The sequence below is a fragment of the Pieris brassicae genome, chromosome 3 (genome assembly GCF_905147105.1).
Source record: "Pieris brassicae chromosome 3, ilPieBrab1.1, whole genome shotgun sequence".
Taxonomy (NCBI): Eukaryota; Metazoa; Arthropoda; class Insecta; order Lepidoptera; family Pieridae; genus Pieris; species Pieris brassicae.
The window spans coordinates 5,792,399-5,813,308 of record NC_059667.1 but is presented as its reverse complement, the minus strand read 5'-3'; the positions used below and the strand labels follow the sequence as shown (position 1 = coordinate 5,813,308).

At 34.2% G+C, this 20,910-nt stretch overlaps 2 protein-coding genes across 7 annotated transcripts in view; one reads left to right on the top strand and one right to left on the bottom strand.

Moving 5' to 3' along the window:
- Positions 1-945: 945 nt before the first annotated feature.
- Positions 946-9,813, bottom strand: LOC123706967 (parafibromin). The gene is made up of 12 exons (XM_045656654.1): positions 9,478-9,813; positions 9,296-9,401; positions 9,108-9,227; positions 8,896-9,035; positions 8,590-8,815; positions 8,270-8,441; positions 7,799-7,930; positions 6,844-7,018; positions 6,374-6,491; positions 5,932-6,073; positions 4,891-5,032; positions 946-3,172 (listed from the first exon to the last, which is right to left on the bottom strand). The coding sequence occupies exons 1-12, from the start codon at positions 9,606-9,608 to the stop codon at positions 3,136-3,138; spliced, it is 1,641 nt and encodes a 546-aa protein (XP_045512610.1). The 5' UTR covers positions 9,609-9,813; the 3' UTR covers positions 946-3,135.
- A 2,489-nt stretch (positions 9,814-12,302) lies between these two features.
- The window catches only part of LOC123707800 (guanine nucleotide-releasing factor 2), a 35,128-nt gene continuing 26,520 nt past the window's right edge, over positions 12,303-20,910 (top strand). For 3 of the 6 annotated variants that reach the window (XM_045658147.1, XM_045658146.1, XM_045658145.1), the window contains exon 1: positions 19,417-20,520. In XM_045658147.1, coding sequence (XP_045514103.1) covers positions 19,872-20,520 — 649 coding nt within the window. In that variant the 5' untranslated portion in view covers positions 19,417-19,871. Of the gene's footprint in view, positions 12,442-19,030; positions 19,232-19,415; positions 20,521-20,910 lie in introns of those variants that run through there. The other 3 variants (XM_045658144.1, XM_045658148.1, XM_045658143.1) reach the window with 3 other exon arrangements.

The following is a 20,910-nucleotide window of genomic DNA, read 5'->3' as shown; positions in this document are numbered from 1 at the left end:
AGGTATGTGATATAGCCCCTGGTAAAATTAAGATTTCGACATGTCATTTTTCGTGTAACTATGAGTGATTGTGCTAAGCTCATAGTTTGTAGTTCCCATCTGCTTTCATTAGTTTAGATTTTTTTAGATGAGGTATAGTGCTTTGACGAGTATGTAAATCATACCTTTTTGGTAAGAGACATTTGGCGTAGGGGATAGAAATAAATATATTTGTTTTTAGACTTAGCAGAATATTGGTAATTATCATTGATGCACACAGTTGCATAATTGAATATCTTTCCCCTGTATAAGACTAAATAATTAGTTATTACGGATGGCAAGTTTTGCGACCGGTAAAAATTGGTCCTATCATTCCTTACCGGGGCACCACGTTGTCGTCCAGGTTGTATTTTTATTTTGTAAGTTTTTAATGTGTGAAGTAGGTAGGAGATTAAAATTTCGCTACATTGCGTTAATAGTTGCCAATCATTGCCAATCAATTTGCATCAAATGTGGCTTACAAATCTGCTAGTTTTGCATAGCAAAGTATAAAACTATGAAATATTTTCGAAGGGCACATTCAAGTACACACCTAACGATGTGATATTGTTATGGGTAAAACGGAATGGTTTTATTTTGTGTACAGAAATATCATTATATACTTCTATACCTAAAAAATCAGATTTATTTATTGTTATGTAATATACTGTCATTTGATTAAATGAAATTTTAAAATAAAGACATTTAAAAATAGCATCGCGCATTTTATTTAACCCTAAACATATTCATTTTTATCATCTAGTAAATTCTTAAAAGATTATTCAACAAGGGTCTGAGACAGTCTATGGTTAGTATAAGGCATAGTTAAACACAGGTCCAATTCACATTTTGGAATGTGGGGTCGTGTCCCATAACATGTTTTGATTTCCTAATAAAGGTTAAAGGGTTTAATTCAAACACAAAACATAATTTCAACAATTTATTGTTTTCATTTGACAAAGATCACAGATCTTTTGAGTATTCATACCATTTAATAAGCGACCATCAGCAAGTATATTTCGGTACACTTCAATTTATCATATCGAATTGAGATTGAGAGTAATTCATGCAATTTAAACTTGTTGGGACGACTTATTAACGTTGGCACGTCTATTAAAAGAATGTCGTAAAGGCAGTCGGGATACGAGGTCATGACTGTTGCTAGGCAACGCAAATTAACTAACGCAACTCGGCATACCGCCAACTACTTATACAAGTAAATTATATTGGACGACGAATAAGATATATTCGTTAATTTTACGCTTATTATGAATCAAGGAAAAAAAGATGACTTACACAATACAGAGCTAGGATAAAACATATTCGTTAGGAACACAAAACTAAAATTAAACTTACAATATTTTGCGGTATATCTTTAATAGACCACGGTTAGAGTGCGCGATCACTCTCAAAGTAAATCTTAGACTACATATTTTTTATTGATACCTAACATTATCAGTGTAATTGCACAAACATAAAACGGTTAAAAGCAGCTATTTCAATTGCTGATTCGCAGAAACACAATATAATCTTTCGACTTGGTGAAGTAAAATGATAGAGATATGTGGTTGAAACGATTTTCTTTTAATTAATATTTATAATTGTTTCACCAATTGCGGGGCGTATGGTTTGTAACATCTTGACGTTAAGTGACTTTAACCAAACCCCCTTGTCATATCAGAATCACTTTAAAATTACACTCGACAATACTTAAATTTGTGTTACATAATTGCTGTGCGTTTTTCTTATAACCAATTGTTGTTGATTGTTGTGAGATGTTTTACTTTTATTAAAAGAAACTGTTACGTTAAAGAGTTAATGACATTTCTACGCACGTGACAATACTGGTATATTGCCATAAAACATTTTACTAAACAATAATCCAGAAGCATGTATGAATGAATCTATCCCATCTTTAGGCAAGGGCGGAACCAAAGGAGGGTCAGGACTGGTGCCTGAATAAGGCCTTGAGTTATCAAATTTTAATTGAATCATAAAAAAAAGTATTGGCGTACAAACCAGCCGTTGGATTTTATACAAAAAATTCTGATCGGAGTTATTTAGATTTTTAAGTTTATTGTGACCTGACGCGAATGCTATATCCGCACCTAGAAAATATGATCTATTCCAAATATTTAAACCTCTGTTTGAATTGAATTCTAGTGATAGCGGTGTGCGCCTATCGGAATTCATTTATCAAGGACCATGTATATACAGCGATCTCGGCGGGGTGTTCAGTCCATAGAACGCCGTGTCGTCCAGGGGAAGTTGGAAGGTACTAGACCGCGCGGAAGGTCACCTACGCTTTGCGCTGCCGTAGGTTCACTCAATGAGTGTAGCAGAATGACCTGTTTTAGGCAACTATGGCGAAACGTCGTGAAGCGCATCACATCTGCCCCTTTTAATACCGCTCTGTCAAAAGCGTACCGGATAAGAAGAAAAATAAGCGAACCATAAATAGGCTATTTGTCACTTGTTTAAAACATTCTAAATTAAGATTTGATGTGTTCACTACGTTAATGAAAACGACGCAAAACAAGATTTATAAATACGATTTATTTTACATGCACAGCCAGACCACTTACGCAGTAATCATAATGTACTAATAGTTATAATTTTGTTAACCTATATGAAAGGTATAAATAACCAGAGATTGTTTCCTTTAGCCGCGTCTTTATTCATTTATTAGTATAACACTGTCATACATAAAATATATTGTATTATTTACACTTACACTTTGGGTAGAAACTACAATCCACACTCACTAGTTTGGTCTTGTTACACTGTTCTAATCCTAGCATTTTCTTAGCTTTATTACCAATTAATAAATCGTCATGAAATAATTAAGCATGCTTAATACATACATATTGGAGATATTCTGTCTTTATTCACCTCAGTGTAAACACAATTTGAGAGAAAGAGACGAATAGTACTATACATACTCTAATTCGTTAGTACTATAGTATAAGGGTATATTATAAACTTTCAGTCGACACGAAATTTATGTTATACGTTAATGTCTGTGTTTATTAAATGGTATGAATTGACTTAGATTCGCTTGGTATAAGGTGTCCAAACTTACAAGATATATTGTCTATAGAAATAACGCTAATAAAATTAGAACCTAAGATGCGGTTTATTCTTCATCATGTGCCTGGAACAATTATTTATTTTAATACATAATATTGGTATAAATGGAACATTTTATATATAAAAATCTTCAGAGCGTGTGTAAGTAAAGGGCTTGATCGGGGGATTTTGAGGTATGTTCGAACATGGTTTAGATGTTTTTGTATAAGTTTTTGTATTAAGGACAAATGTAGAGGAAAACATCCATCGGGTCCACTAGTATAAAAATGTAAATGTATACAGTCAAAACCGTTTACGACGACATCGTTTAGAACAACATACCGGTAATATTGACCAAAATCAAAGGTCTCAGCTAAATTCTGTGTATTAGGTAATAACAACGTCATCGGCTGTTACGACCATCGGTTTTTATGTCAAATATGAGTAGTCCCTTTGATGTCGTTTTAACAGATTTTGACTGTATCTGTAGACTGTCAGCTCTTTTACATTTGATTTTTTTCCCGGGATGTCGAGTTAGCTCATTTCAATTACCTAATTCGATAAAATTTATTTTGATACGTCACTGATGACATCTTATATACTGACTCATGAGCCAAAAGTACTGATGAAAGACTACTCCTTTGTCTTTTGTTAAAATCTTTACACATTAAGAAAAACACTTTTTGAACGGATTAAAGCTATGTATTTTTATATATACAACAATTATACAATTGATACAATTTTCAAGCCGCACAAGAAGTTTCAGCAATTCCTAAGACCAATCAAAAGTAACACCCCGTTGCAAGATGCAGGTATATACAAACTGGATTACGACTGTGGCCTCTCTTAAACAGGGCAAACTAAACGCAATATGTCCAGCAGACTCAAAGAGCACATTGCAGACATAAGACATAGACGACACACAAAATCAGCAGTCTGTGAACACACACTAGATAGGCCTAATCATAACATACGCTTTGACCAACCGAAAGTACTTGGGAAAGAAAAAAGATTCTTCCCAAGATTGGTACGCGAAGCCATTGAAATAAAAAAAACACCCCAATTTCAATAGAGAAGACGGCCTAAAATTTACAAACACCTGGAATCCAATAATATACAAATTGAAACCCCAAGACAAACAATCCGCGAAAACAAAGGACACCGTGAGTCATTTTTGCAAAAACCCGTCATCTTTTAGGCGATACCAACTTCGGGGCAATAAATACAGATAAAACAACTTTCTCTGCAGCTGTGATACTTTTGACATTCAACACCTTTTGTCTGCAGTCACCGTGACCACGCACGCTGAAAAGCACGCGAAAAGTCGGAAAAAATAAAATTTAGAATTATGTAAATAGTTATAAGTTTTTAATAATAATTCATAGCTTTGATCCGTTCAAAAAGTGTTTATTTTTTCTTAATGACTTTCCTTTATTAGGCGGTACAAGTAAAAACAGTTCGACTTTAACAAGCTTATGAGAGTCCATAAATTCTAAATTCAAACTAAATTTAAACAAAGATGGCGTACGTTTAAACAAGGTATGGAAGTGATGTACAATCCTAAATTAAGGAATGAATAAAATGAGTTGTTTGCAAAGTTTAACAATAATTTTAATTCTAGATTCATTTGTCGTGGTGGTTTACCAATATGAAAAATAAACAGCAGAGAATAGACAGCTAAAAATACTAACATAGGTGTTAAGCAAAATTAAGGGGAAATAATTTCGCTACGACGCAAAGCCAAATTATGTACAAAAGAATACGTTAATGACGCCACAGATAAAAATGAGTAATAATACATACTTGTCAAGTGTTTCCCAGAAACCGAGTAGTACGGCTCGATCAAGATGCCTCTTGGTGCGGCTGAGATTAAGCACTGTGACGGCCCACCGGGCAACATTACTGTCCAATTTCATTTCATCATACTTCAGGTGAAAGGCGCATACTGAAATTCAAAAACGTATAGCTATAGGCTGAAAAGTGAAACGATAGACATGGCGTAACATTGCATTCGATCGTAATTGGTCAAACGGACATAATTTGACGCGTGTTAGACTAGAGACGCTGTTGGCCAATCAGAAGCGAACGTACTCGTTTTGTTTCTCGTTACGAGGTGCACGCACGCACGACGAGTATATTTCCAATATACATGTAGCAGATATGTTCACAGACTGTATTTAGTCAACACTTTTATAGGCAAGTAGAACAGCAAACACAACGACCGTCTTAAACTTTTTAAACGCTAATAATGAAATAATCTCTCGTGTAAATTTGCAAATTGGGAGTGTTCAGAAGAGTTGTTCGGTCTGAGCTGAGTTTCATTATCGGACGTCAAGGCAAAATACAAAATACCATCCGTATCACCTCGACGTCCGTCGTTCCACAACTGAGCGTTTTCTAAGGCAGTTTTTGCCGCGCACCACCACTATGTGGAACCAGCTGCCCACTGAAGTATTTCCGAACCAATTCGACTTAGGGTCCTTCAAGAAAAGAGCGTACCAATTCTTGAAAGGCCGGCAACGCACTTGCGAGCCTTCTGGCAATGTGAGTGTCCATGGGCGGCGGTATCGCTTCACATCAGGTGAGCCTCTTGCCCGTTTCCTGCTATTACATAAAAAATTAAAAAAAAGACGTTATACAGGTGATGCTTTTAGTGTGTTTATTATAAACAACTTTGAATTGTTTTAGATAATTGTCATATTCTAATAACATAAATCTGTAGTTTGAAGAATAAAAATTCATGAGTTGTAGGCGCTTTTTGATATGCTACATTAAATCTTTAATCTATCACTGTGAAAATACATATTCCTTTATACATGGAAGCGTAAGGTAATAAAAACTTACTATTAGCGAAAATTTGAACAGGATTTCCGTCCCACGGCCACCCCTTGAATTGCCAAGCGGGCCCTTGAACGAATACTCCAACCACACGGTCCCATTCGGCCGCTGATAATCTGCTTGGGTTATCCACTACGCGATATGGTACCTGGAAATATGATAAATAAAAACCGATATTTAGAAGAAATACGAATGTTGTAGTTTCTAGTTGTCAGTAGTACTAGTGTTCAATAAAAAGTGATAATCAGTATAACGCAAGCGCAACGCAACTTTTAAGGTTTATACAGTTTCTATATCTTCTTAACCCAACGAAAACAAACGAGGTATGTTTTAAAAAACAAAAGATAATGGATTGCTTTTTTATTATTATATCAGAAGTCTGGCATACCGCATTATTTATTGAATACCTCTTGTATAATAGAACACAATACATTAAATATATACATACTGTAATTGTAGTCGCATTGTTAGGAATATTATCTCCGGTAGGACCCTTCCGTCTTTGTAAAAGTACTTCATTTTCACGTGAAGCACCTTCCGCTTTCTTTTGCTCCACTGGTACGAATCTAAACAAATAATGTTTTTACATTCTTTAATTTCATTTCAGTACTTAATGCAGACATCATTTCTATGTATTAATTATTAAAGTCAAATATGGAACAATATTTGGTGATAGAAACATTTATTAACAACATATTCCAAATTTCTTTTATTACGATGTGTTGATATATAATTTAATAATATTTATTTATTGAATTACACTTTATTTTTCCCATACGTTATGAGGCATTTCATAACTTCTGATTCCATTCTTAAAGCATTATAATTTATATCATAGTGCTTTGTATCCTATGAACATGGATTTAAACATTTTCTAACACTACCAAAGCTTGTCGACTAATTAATCAAAATACCTACTTCAGATCTTGCAGCATATCCTTAACATTAAACATAGATATGAGAGCGGTGGCAGCGGCTGGTATGATGATGATGGGTGTCCGAGAAGGTCTCTTGCCTCCGCCGATTGGCGCACGCGCAGCCGTTACTGGAAGCAATTCTTTGCGACCAGGTGTGCTTGTTACGGGGCCGTTTTCTGCAATAATGTTTATTAATGTTATAAATACTTAATACTTACCGAAATCCTATAATAATGGAACATGAACAAAAACATTTCTGCAAATTGTTAATATATATAATAATAATCAATGGCGCCACAATCTTAGGTCTCAGATTTCTGTATCTGCTTCACGATGATTTCTTAATCTAATAGGCAAGTAGGGGATCAGCCTTCTGTGCCTGACGCACGCCGTCGACTTTTAAGGTCTAAGTCAAGTCGGTTTCCTCACGATGTTTTTCTTCACCGTTCGAACGAATGTCTAATGCGCACATAGAAAGAAAGTTCATTGGTGCACAGCCGGGAATCGAACCTACGACCTCAGCGATGAGAGTCGCACGCTGAAGCCACTAGGCCAACACGTGCGTGCGTTATTTTATTTTCAGACGTAGTTTTTTCTAAAGCTAAAATTCGTAATCTTCTTGATCCCTAGTAAAATTGTGTACCGCGGCGACGATTGCGTTATCATCTTCAAATTGATTGACCCTTTAGCGGGGGTAATCGTTCATGGAAGTTTTTCCATACTTGAACTCAGCACCTCAACGCGCAACCATAGAATATGGCGGAGCATGAACCCCTAATGTATATATATATATACATAATTGAATAATGAAAACTTTACTCAAGTGGCGAAGATCTTACAAAAAACTAATATTGATGCCAACTTTGAATAAAAAAAAGTTTAAACAAATACAAAAACCAGCTTACATCACCTCATATTAAAATACATACTTAATATAAAGCAATGTGGATACTTACGTGGCATTTGTCTCGGGTGATTTGGTGTGGGAGGGGCGCGGGCTGCCACAGGTACACTAGGCCCTTCTGTCACTGACTTCAATGTCATACCATGATATGTTCCCATAGTATCAATTTTGAAACCCTCAGTTTCTGCAAATTACAGATTTTTTAAAACCAAAATTAATGTCAAGTTCATAAAGTTAAGTTCCGATAGGTCAGACTGATATTTATAATTAAAAAAGTAAAGACAAGAATACACTCATTTCCTACCACAGGCATTTTGTGATATTATATTATATCCAGAAACATTGTCCTAATTCTCACCATATTCTTTACAAGTATGGATACTTTACTAAATATACTAAACTTTACTAAAGACTAATTCAACTTAGTATTTTGTAAATGAACCGAAAAGAGATAATTACATAGGACAATATGATTACAAAAAGTTTGCTCCTCAAGTACATAGATAGATAACTACTAAATTACCTTCTTTCTGTCTAATAAATCTTTCCTGATCATATCTGTTATATTGGGTTTGCTGAGCTGGTAAGGTATTAGGCTGTGGCATTACCACAGGCTGAGGTCTTGGAACACCTGATCTGCCCTCCTCCCGAGCCTTAATACTTCCAAGAAGAGCATTGATGCTTTTTAAAAATATCTAAAAACATGTTCTCTTTAGTAAAAAAAATACATACATTTCAAGTATTTTATTCATATTGCATGGTGAACAGATTTTATTTAATAAAAACTAAATTAGTATTTAAAACAACAAAAACTATAAATAATGTAGAGAAATGTATTCTTACTTTTCCGTTACTCTGTAATACTGTTGTCCTTGTTCTCCACTGTCTTTCCCGACTTATTATATCCTTAGTTAGATCTACATCATAATCCAATATGGCTCTTAGGTCTGAACCCACAACACCAAGGGAATCAGTATAGTCGTTACTTTTAATTGTTGTTCTCTTTTTAGCCAATCTCTTAGCTTTGATTGCTGCAATCTTCTCAACTGACATAGCTTCTGATAGAGATCTAAATAAAAATTAATTATGTATCACTTGTCAACAAAATGTTGACATACCAATACTAAATGTTGACATGATAATACATACTTGATATTATCAACTGTGACTGAAGCTTCTTTAGGTGCATCAAGACGTGCTGCAAGCTGTTCCCGCACTTTTTGAACATGAATTTCCTCAATACGAGGCTTTTTTGCTGCTGATTCACCATGTTCATGCGTTCTCTTTACCTAAATTACATAAGCAAATTGTAATTAATTTGTATTTAACATAACAGTTAGTTCACCAATTTAAAAAAATACCTGTGTTGGGATTTCTAATGGTGCACTCTTATCTATAGATGAACAAGTTGCAGTCTCTCCTTTCAAGTAAGCAAGTAGTTCTTTACGATCAGGACGACATACTGGTGGTATGTTAGCAGCCTGCCAATATAATTCAATGTCAGATTTGGAGAAGTAACACAATTTTACAATGTTGTATTTCTACTTACAGCTGCTTTTTTAATATAAATAGGATGGGTTAATGTAATATTCTTTAAGATGAAAAGCAAGCATTCTAGAGTGTAGTATTCTTTTTCCCCGCCTTCTTTGCCAGATCTAAAAAAAATACTGATGTTGATGACACTGTTAGGTAATAGGTTAGTTTTGTCAGAAGTAAATTAAAAATACTTACCCCCACATGAAGTAATTTGTCTTTACATTTTTTGGCCAGGAAAACTCGCCAAATATTATCTGATTATCCCTTTCTATAATTTCCTTTTTATTTACATTAAATTGTCGAAGTAAACTTAGTGGATCCGCCATGATTTCTTCGTCTAGGTGGCGTTTACAAACAAACCAATGCGAGCTGCAATAGTTTAAACACAACCTTCACACTAAGCTAATAAATTAACATAATCCCTAATAATCACCAAGAACTTTCACATATCTAATAAACAAACTTAAAACAGTACGAATAGTAAAACAAATTTCTAGAAAACGCAATTTACAAATTACAGTTTCCACTACTATTGTCAAATTCAAGTCTAACGTCAAAAAAGAAATTTGACTGTAGTGTTTCTATTGTTGATGTCTAAATTACCATAGGTCACGTATTTATGTAATATATATCGTAAGTACGATATTGGTGTTCTTTATACTATATACTTGATAAACAATGGTTTAAAGATTACTATGTACCATAGAAATGTAAAAGTTATACAAAACATTTTTATTAAATTATGTCAATAAATTATTTTAAAAAAAGTGCGTGCGTCAATGTACACATGTCGGAAGTAAAACTTTGTAAATTAATTATTACTAAGGTAATGTCCCCAATGTATGTCATCCATGTATTTGTACATCTATATTCACACTGTTTACACACTTTATACGTACTGATGATAATATAAATAAATAAAAAATGTGCGTTTACTGCTTATGCGACAGAATTGCCATTTAAACGTACATCAACCAATAGCGTGTATTTTTTCTCATTCCCCCTTATCTTTCTCTCCTACTTACTCCCTACTCTCGCTCCATGGCTATTTGCTTCATGTTAAGTTCGCTTTTTCTCACTCTCTCTCAATCGGTCTCAATTGCTCTCTCCCTTTCCTTCGACGCTGCACATCTTCGTGACTGACTTCGCTAATACTGATGAAACGCAATAAGCGTTTCATCCGTAAACAATTACTTTCCTTTATTTCACTAGAGAAGTTTCACTTCAAAAAGTAGAGCGTAGTTCAATAACTTTTTTTTTCACAGCAAGTGAATAAAGTAATCCCAGTCCGCATTGCAATGAATGTTACTAAGTTGCAACGTGATTGATATGCAGGCAAAACAGATTGGCCCGATTGTGAGACACAGCCCCAGCGATCACGGGTTTTAGGTCGGAACACGCTTCATCGATGACGACCTTGATGCTCCGATCGGCCAGGAAGCTGGAGATCCATAATTTCTCGTGGAGCCCACACGCTTGGCTTATGCTATATATATTTAGCTTCGAGAGACGCGCTTTATGCCATTTCCGATCTTATGCCTTTACTATATCCAAACTAACCGCTAGCGGCTCCCCCTTGGACTCAATTGCCTCTGCCCATCTATGTGTAAGGTATACAAGAAGGTCACTAGCTGATTACCACAAAGAAGTAAAAAGAAGCCGTACTCATAGTCGCTAATCAGCTGTTAGCCCTCTAGATACCTCGGGAGCTCGCCGTTAATAAATAATATTCATTATGTTGGAGAATAAGGAGGTTTTAGATATTGGGCTATAGTTGGACGGATCAGACGGATTGCCTTTTTTAAAGGATGATATGTATTGAAGCGGAGTTTGGGACAGTGACAACCGAGAACAGGTACTGGAAAAGGCATGTTAGGACCGGAACCAACTTAGGACAATGCCTTCAGGCCCGCTCGACTTATGAATGTCCAAAGAACATACAGCATTGCGGATAGCACGTTACCAGAATAAGCTTTCTCTTGGTCATCTAGTAAGTCGAGTGGGAGACGAGGCGACAGCCCAAAATGTCGTCTGCTTCGCGGTGTAAGCTAGCGAGTCATACTCCCTGTGCAGTGGCGAATCTCTCGCCAAATCTGGCAATGTGCCAGAGCACAATGTCTAAACTTTGTCAAGCGATTTCTAGTTTGAAGGAGGCTGGAGGCTGAGTTTATATGTTTTTACGTTCGCCGGCAGTATCATTATAGGATGTCGCCGCTTCTACCCAGGCTTTAAAGCATTCTCGCTTACGACGGAAGGCTGCCTTGTAAGAGCATTTAAACCAAGACTGGAGCTTGCAACCGATTGGTACCGCAGAAAACAGAATAAAGAGCTCCATGCTCCGCAAAACCACTTCGGCGACAGCGTCAGTGACGGATAAAAAGATATAGGACGCAAAGAAAGACCGAATCCCGTCCCATCAGCAGGTCAGCCAACCTGTAGTGCCAAAAACAGGTCCGTGGAAGGCGAGTGGTAGCTGACTGAGATGTTTTCTGGAAAACTCATTTCGCGCCGAGGTGACATCCATGGCCACATAGGAGTCCGGATTTAACTCCACTAGACTTTTTCCTGTGTGGATAAATGAGTAGAGTCGTCGAGTAGTAGAGTCTACAGCAATAATCCGACGATAAGGTACCAGTTGAATGCCAACATCCACGGAGAAATGGCCGCTATTCCGCGCGCCATGTGCGAACGAGTTTTCGGTAATTTTAAGTCAAGATTCGAAGAGTGTTTGCAGCGCGATGGTGCACATCTAGATCATGTTATTTTTAAAAAGTGAATTTCCCAAATGTTAACTTTAATTTAATAATAAATTTTTGTTTAAGCATTGCTTTGGTTCTTTTTTAGAATTTTTTCAAATTCGCAAAACTCCCAGGCTAACTTTAACGATAGTATTTGTTACGAAGAGTACGTTACTCTTTCTAATTTTTATCTATGGCGAAAAAATTGTTTGATAGATGACATTGACATTGATATTTGACAATCAACATTAAAAATAGGTATATTGTTTTAAAATATGGCTGCCGGTCGATTCGTAATTTAATAAAGACTGTTTAAAGTTTTATTTCAAGTGTAAAAGCCTATTTAATATATTAATATGGTAGTGAACTGACTAATAAAGAATAATGACTTCAACTCCTAAATCTGAGAAATGTGTGCAAGGTAAGAATAATCGCAGTATTTTTTTAATATTCCACTTGAGGCTAAGACTAATTTATTGGTATTCTACATTTGAACATCATAAAAATACTTTGGCTTTTGCATTTTATTACCAGACAATTCAAAGCTGCACTTATTTTTTACGTTACTGATTATAAGGCTTTCTCTTATTTATATTCGAGTTTTTTAAGTATTTAAATTACTATATGAATATACAAAATTAAATGAAGATAATCGTAGTGTAATTATAATTGTAATGCAACAGACAAATTAGTTTTCTAGTTATTTTCTATTACTTTAACGAAACGTAGTAAATTACACCTTACTATGATGGTATATCGAGTGATAAAAAAATACCGCAATAATTGAACTCATTAATATAAAGTACCAACCTCATACCAATCATAATATTACAGTAACATCCCAAAGCTATTTGAATTGTTAATTAATTTATGAATTACAAATCAAACATTTATTACAGTTTAACATTGAATGCAAAGTGCATGCAAACTATAAACACCATATAAGTATTTTTGGTGGATTAAAATTATTGAGTATTATTTAAATTATGTTTGTTACCTATGAAAATTATTTAAAGAGAAATTTTGTTCCCTATGTTAATTATCAATGCTCGGTACAGTTTGCAGTGTCTTTATAGTAGAATAGCTTAGATTTCTTTCAATTAATTTATTCAAATTCTGTCACATTATGGTCTGTTATTTTATTTAAATATATCATTACTAATGGATATTAATTTTAAATCAAAGACATGTGAACAAGTGAATGGATTTATGTGTTTAATACAAAGTAATTCTCTTAAACCACAGAAGACAGCAAACGCTGATTATTTTCTAACATTGAGTCAACTTCAAAATTGAGGCCAATTTAAGAAAATTTGTGTTTATGTGTAATTACCATTAAAAACTGTCACACCTTTAGATGAAAGATTAAGTTTTACAAAAAAAAAATATTGTAAGCCTTTAAATTTTGTGTGTCAAATTTTCATGGAATGAAACACACATTACATAGATTTTTTAAATACTATTATGAACTATTCTTACTATTTTATGCAATAAGATTTCTGAAAAATTTATACAATATTTGTTTTATAATATTACATCAAAAGTTATAATATAGAACTAAACTTAACAAAAAAACAAATGACATTTCAAAGGTTAGAAATTTATGTGAAAATACATAAAGATGTGTGAAAAACAAGAGTTTAAATTGAATAAATTACACTATTTATACACGTCGACCTAATAAAATTGCGTAGTTAAAAAAACTTCAGTATGCTCAAAATTTTGTTAAGTCATTAATCTGATTTTAATTCATTCCTACATTAATTCCCATTTCATAGTCAAATGGAATGCGAAGATCGACCCAGAGTAGCATCCGGCGAACGCGGCCTTGTTCCGTAGTTGCATGAGAGCTAGACGCCCTATCGCTAGGTCATTCGTTAGTGCTTATTTAGCATTTGCATTTAAGGTTCGCTTGAACTAAATAGTACCTAATGGATCTCTGTATTTGGTTCCAAAGCTACATTTTGAATACCTAATATCGTGGTATTACACAAGCCTCCAATTGTATAAACATTAGTAAACTCATTTAAACATACGAACGTTTATTTGCATTATTGAAACAAGGCGTACATAAGAATAAATATGTATTAAGTTAATAATTTAAAAAATATTTTAGTTTATTATCTTATTGTATTAATATTTATTTAACAAAACGAGACATATTAAAGGTATCCTCTGTTACGTGGTCCTTAACTTCGTACTTAATATACATATTTATTTTTTAACATATTTTCTATTACATACGTGTAAAACGGTTTAGTTTGTTTTAGTTTCTAGTAATTTGTGAAAGTTCTTCGTTTCCCTTGTCATTTAAATTGGCCGTAAAGTGAAAATTCAAACGAGGCATTGTCATACTCGTACAAAATGTATAATTTAAATTAACCACTGTCTAAAATTAGTCGGCGATTGACAAAACCATGAAAATAATATATGAAATCCGTTCAATAACTAAATATTAACAGCAAAGACGAAGAAAAATCGTTTACAAAATTGGCGTAGACTATTATATTATTGATAAATTAATGCTGATTATATATGTTACTCCTAATTAGAAAAGCGTAACTTTTAATAATTATACATGTATTAAAATTCTCTACACAATATTGTTTTCACTTTACATTAAGTCACACAAAAAACACATAGTTTTTTCGTTATTAATCAGATTTCTACAATATGTAGGTACTTTCGCAAAAATGCCTCTAGGTATTTAACCATTACCCGAGATTTGCAACAAGCGGTCATGAAAAGTAGTACGGCTTAAGTGCGACTATACATTATTAAAGTCCATATAATCTTCAAAAGTGCCGCCAATCGGACATCACTGTAAGATAAAACCTATTCTGTTGTCGATCGTTATCGTATCGTTGCAATAAATGTGGTTTGCAATAAACGTCATGGATCATTGATTCCGGATGCGCGTGATTGCGGTTTTAACTACATCAGAATCTACATTTTCGTTAAATTGGCTATCACCTAGCTTAGATAGCATTGCAAATAGTAGGTTTATAAACCTACTTTGCGTATGTTGCTGGCAGCCTAGTATACGATTAGGTAACAATATCTCTTATTTATATTGTATTGCTATGATAGTATAACTCTTCTAATCTGTGGCTTATTTATAATTGGAAAAAAATAAGGGAATTTGAGTTGCGATTTTTAAACTTTCATCGTTTCGGGATCACCGATTTTTCAACATAATATACTTTAGGAAGATGCCTCGTGTATCTACAAAACTACTAAGACTTTAGTAATATTTCTACAGATTGTATTGTGTGTAAAGCTCAAGTGAAAACAGTTATAATATTATAATGACTATACGTGGTTTGGCCTATCTACTGAAGCTCTATAACGGGATCTCGACAGAGACTTGTAACTTCGCCAAGTTTCCATTTCCTACATTAAGATAAATACTTCGCTCAAGTGTTAGATGAATTAAAAACTTTAGTGGTATTATTTTCCCATTAAGTAATTTTAAACTGACAGATCAAGGTGGCGTCTTGACCCTCATACGTGAATTTTAATATTGGAAGGTCACAGCTATCCGTACTTTGTTAATGGTGACTCGGTTTCTATGATTACTAAACATGTACTAAAGTTATGTGCAAAACAGTTTCTATTTTATCAAGTTTTGATTTATTTCATTAACGCCCTGCAATTAATTTGGCATCTCTTTTCAAAGGCAAAACTCTTGTTTCTCACAAATTGAAACAACAACAACAATTTTTAGAATCTCCTAACGTGGTCTGTAACGCTACACGTATATTTTATTAAATGATGGGTTCATATGGTCAACTTCATGGTTATATTGCTTTAAGCCGTTTTTGAATGCTAAGATCCGTTACGGGGAACCCATTTGCACAGCGCAAGTCATTATTTCCTCTATTACTTCAGCTATTCGCATAGTTTTGTTTGCGCAAATGTTTTTTTGAATGTCGAAAGTACGGAGCGAATCTCTATAGTTGATGTTATTACGACAGGTTTGAATGTTCCGACTTGGCAATATTTGAATTTGTCGATGTTATCGACCCTTTGAAAGTAAAAGTTGTGTTCCAATGGGCAGTCCTAATTTAACTATTGCGCTGGGCTGATATTTGAATGAATGACATTTCAGTTACATCAAGCGATTATCTAAAAATCAGTTACTTTACTATTATTTCCTCCTATATATCTTCTGGAGATTACTCCTAATTTATGTAATATTCTTTTATTTTTACATAAAAATTGTTAAAACGTAGACCTCAGGTTTAAAAACGTATCAGACATGCAGCTACATTCGGACGTATATTAGGCTAAATGTATGACATTTGAAAAACATCAAGGAACAGCCGCTCCCAACGATTTAATGTTATTACGGCTTATGCGTAACCATAAGTCGGTAATGTATAATGCATTTACGGCGTGTTCTAAGATTTTGTAACGTACATTAAATAAAAATTAGCCATGATCAATTTGTCAGTTGCGGAATAGCGACTGTCTGAAAATAACAGTATATTCCCACTGATTGGATACAGAATTTTAATTTGTTAGTTAATGTTTATGTTAATAGTTATGTTCGTTGAACAAATTGATTAGACACTACATTTACTGCTAAAATCCCTGTTTCATAGTTGCTTGTATAACCGTTTTACAAAGTTTACGGTATTGAAGGTATAAAGGCTTTTTTTTAATATAATAGAACCTCCAAATAAGTAGCTGATTATGTATAATATAGTTATTTCATTTAAAAGAATATATATAGATAGGCACCAATACCAAAAACTTTGCCTATATTATCCGTTCGGCCAAGTATTAAACCCAAATACTTTGTCCAACTGTCTAAGAACTATTGTAACCTTTATTTGTAGAGGTAAATTAAAGTAAGTATTTATATCGATTTCAAATATTTTTATAAATATTTACTGAAGTGCGATTGACCTTAGAGTAGTCTTCATATATCAAGGTTTTATCGGTCATATTAAAAAAACTTCCGTGTATTGATACGTCTCATAGTTTCTATTGTTACAAATGTGAACGTGTGGGATGAACTTTGTTATAATCTGCCATTACAACATTGTGTGTCAACGCTCTTATCATTTTCATTTTCTATGTCAAACGCATTTGTCGTCCTTGGTTTATTTTTAACCAAGCTACGGATTATTGTATATTTATTTACGACTAATAATTTTATACAAATAAATATAAATCAATGGCGCTACAACCTTTTTAGGTCTGGGCCTCAGATTTCTGTATCTGTTTCAAGATCATTTGTTAATCGAATAGGTAAGTAGATGATCAGCCTTCTGTGCCTGATGCACGCCGTTGACTTTTTTTGGGTCTAACGGTAATCCGGTTTCCTTACGATGTTTTCCTTCACCGTTCGAGCTATTGTTAAATGCGCACATAGAAAAAATCCATTGGTGCACAGCCGGGGATCGAACCTACGACCTCAGGGATGAGAGTCGCACGTTGAAGCCACTAGGCCAACACTGCTCTGCTCTGCTCTAATAATTTTATATCTTTTTGAAAATTGTTGTGCCATTCAAATCATTATTGTTGTTAATTGCTGTTTGTAGTTTAATGTCTGTCATTTATAATTAGTATATATGTATCTATTTATTTTGTTTATGATACTTTTATAACATTTTATTACCTGTGACTGTGATGTTTAAGGACACATCTCTAATTATAACTTGTTTTTATGTTTCGTTTGTGATGTGTCTGTGGTTTCCTTATTGGAAAATATATAGATAATGTATGCGTTTTATTTCGTTGCTGCAATAGGCTTCATTATTTTTTTATGCTTAAAGAAGTTCTACGCCATCATTTAAATCATATAATTATGAATATTAGCGCGCTTAAATTATTAACTGTTGTGTTCCTTGTAGTTAAATCGTTTTAAACTCATGTTAGGTACCTATAAGTAATTCAATCCCGTTAGTCTAGGTATCACGTTCAGGCTAGTTTATTGGAAAGCGAGTTGCTTGGACCGTGGCCGGTGGTCGGTTAAATCGTAAAAACCTTAAACGCTCAGCGTTCATTAATAAGTAATTTTCTAATGTATGTTATACTGTATGGTATGGTATGTGTAACTATTTGCTTAAACAATTTACCCAATTTTAGGCACGTGAGCCTTTTAAGGAGCTCCTGATTACGGTCATTAACTCATTAAATCGTACGTAGTCACATTAATTTACTAAGTGTTAGCATAATGAAGCATGTTGGTGATTTAATGAACGAGAACATCGTTAGCGATGACGACTATTTATAGTGAATATTTAAAAAATAATTGCTGAATTAGAAGATATAATCATTTAGTAATAGATAGGTGATTATAGCACTAGGCGATGGTTATAATTTCCGCAATACGACGCTGTAACAGAAGTTCATATCGTGACTTGCGCTCCTTTATTTGTTTTGTCTGTGGTACCGTTCAAATCGTTACCTACTTTTTCTAAGACAAGTCTTATAAAAGTTATGTCTGCTTATTTTTAAAATAATCATGTTGCATGCTCAATACAGTTAACAGTAATTTACAAATGCCTTCGCGTGTAACCCTGGCGCTGTTAATGGTAAAGTGACACAGATCTTTCAGCTTATTTCTAGTTCTTGTTCACTTAAATGATTGTAGATACTAATCGGATTAACTAGAAAACGAGAATGATGTAAAAGTAGTTTAATATAATTGACTTAAACCCTTTATGAAATAATCCAATTAAATATATTACGAAGGAAGGAAATTATTTAATTTCCTTCAAAGTACTGGGAATTGTCACAGAGGAAGTATACAGAAGTAAAATATTGTTTTAACTTTCGAAAGCACCGGACGATACATTGTTACGTAGCTTTAGCAGATTGGATTTTGTCTATATTTGCGAAACGACATGGGGACAGGTGTTTGTAGGTAGAACTAGCAGAGGTGCATGGAACCGGCACTTTCACTATTGATTGTGCGACAGTGGAGACTGCCCTCGCCGGCTACGAAGTCGCAGTGCAACCGCGCCTGCGCGGCTGTCCGCACCGCTTTGCTCTCGCGCAGATATCAATCGATCGATAATTCGAAACCCTGTGCCGATAGTATGCTCCGCTGGTCTTAGCCGTTCATTGCTCTGCTGAATATTGAGATCGTGTTGTGAAAAATCTTTCGTCTATTTTAAGTAGACATTTCATAAGTGATGTCTCGCGACCTTGAAGGTTTTCAGCGGTGATGTGACTGTGCCAATAATGGACTTTATGTGCTTATCTTTTAATATATGTATTTATATATAGTTAAATATAACCAATTTATATTAAATAAAATAATTATCTAAAAGAGCCGTTAAAGCCGTACTTTCTGTACATATTTTAGTATTACGCCATAGGTTTCACTTTGTAAATGTTTGTCAAGTAGATTTCCACATAAAGTTTTATATATTCGTGTCATATCTTTCGCGAATTCTCAAGTAATTGCGAGTTCTCTTGCATATTTCCTTATTTCATTTGAAACTATAAGTACAGGCGTATTATAAAAAGGAAGTTAAATTGCTACCAACATCATGTATGTAGTGACCGTTAAATTTGTGAAAAGTTTGAATATATGATAAGCAAATCCGCACATGACGCAAAGTACGACGCTCACTGTAAATAAATAATGACCTAATTGTACCTTACGTCTTAGCTATTTTCGTTACTCCTTGGTACACGACGGTCTTCAGATTTCTGAATCAGTCTTTGATCAGAAGGCTTATGCTACACAGGATTTCAAAAGATAGTGAGGGCAACTTTCGAAAAGGGCTTGCCGGTGAAGTGATTTCTAGTTGTAATTGATGAAGTGCGCAGTTACTGTGGTTTATTGCATTTGAACATCGTTATGTTCCGTGCGAAGATGACATTAGAATGAGTGCAATGTTTTGTACTAAAATGCCTCATTACGACGAGAGTTTTATTCATGATGATAATTTAAATCAAAGGCGTAATAAACGCAGTTATCGAGTATACAAAAACGGTGCAAATCCTATCATCTTAAATGAATCAAATGCTGTAAGAGCTTTTGAAGTTAAAGGCGATTTAAAGCATATAAGAAATCGAAAAAATCGCGGTAATCGTTATAAGTTTGAGAAATCTCCTATACAGGAAGGTAATTATATTCAATATAAAACACCAGATATACTAATACATTGTCCAAGCATAAGTGTCTTCGATCCAAGTAAGTTAAATGATATAAGAAATAATAATATCGTGACGTTGACGCCTTGTAAAAGCTTCGACAATTTGACATTGAAACAGACAAAAAAGGACAAATCGTTTAATGAAACTTTACGAAACGGAATAAGCTTACAAAATTTATCGCGCGATGATAGCCTGAAGCATTATACATCACCATTAGAAGAGAGATATCCTCCGAGAAAAGGTGACGTCAGAAATTCTTATTCAATTGAAGAAGCTCGTCGAAGACCTGCTCATAGAAAGTATTCAAGGGGTACAGCTGCACCTGGAGTTGGTGTTTATCGAAAAATCAACGGTGACGTTGACAGGAGTGCTAAAGGTTTGAAGTTTTCTCAATAAAAATCAATATTAATAAATAATGTATGTGAAACGTGTTATAAGGAAATATTGGCTATAATTAATTAGTAAATGGTTATTGGTTTCGTGACCAGTAAAGTATCAAATTTAGCATTCCGCCAATAGACGAAAGGTCACGCTTAGAAACTTGGCTTCGAAAAACGGAAGTAATGAAACGAATCGTTTTCTTCCTTGTAAAAGTTGCACCGTGGAAATGCACATAATAGGCTCGATGTTGTATAATAAGATGTAAGAGACGCGGGAACCAACTATTGTACCCATTGTTACAATAATGTTAAGGCCGTTAGCGAAATCATTTTGTTGCTAGTTATTGTTTATAGTAAATTAATTAAACAATACATGACCTAGTCAT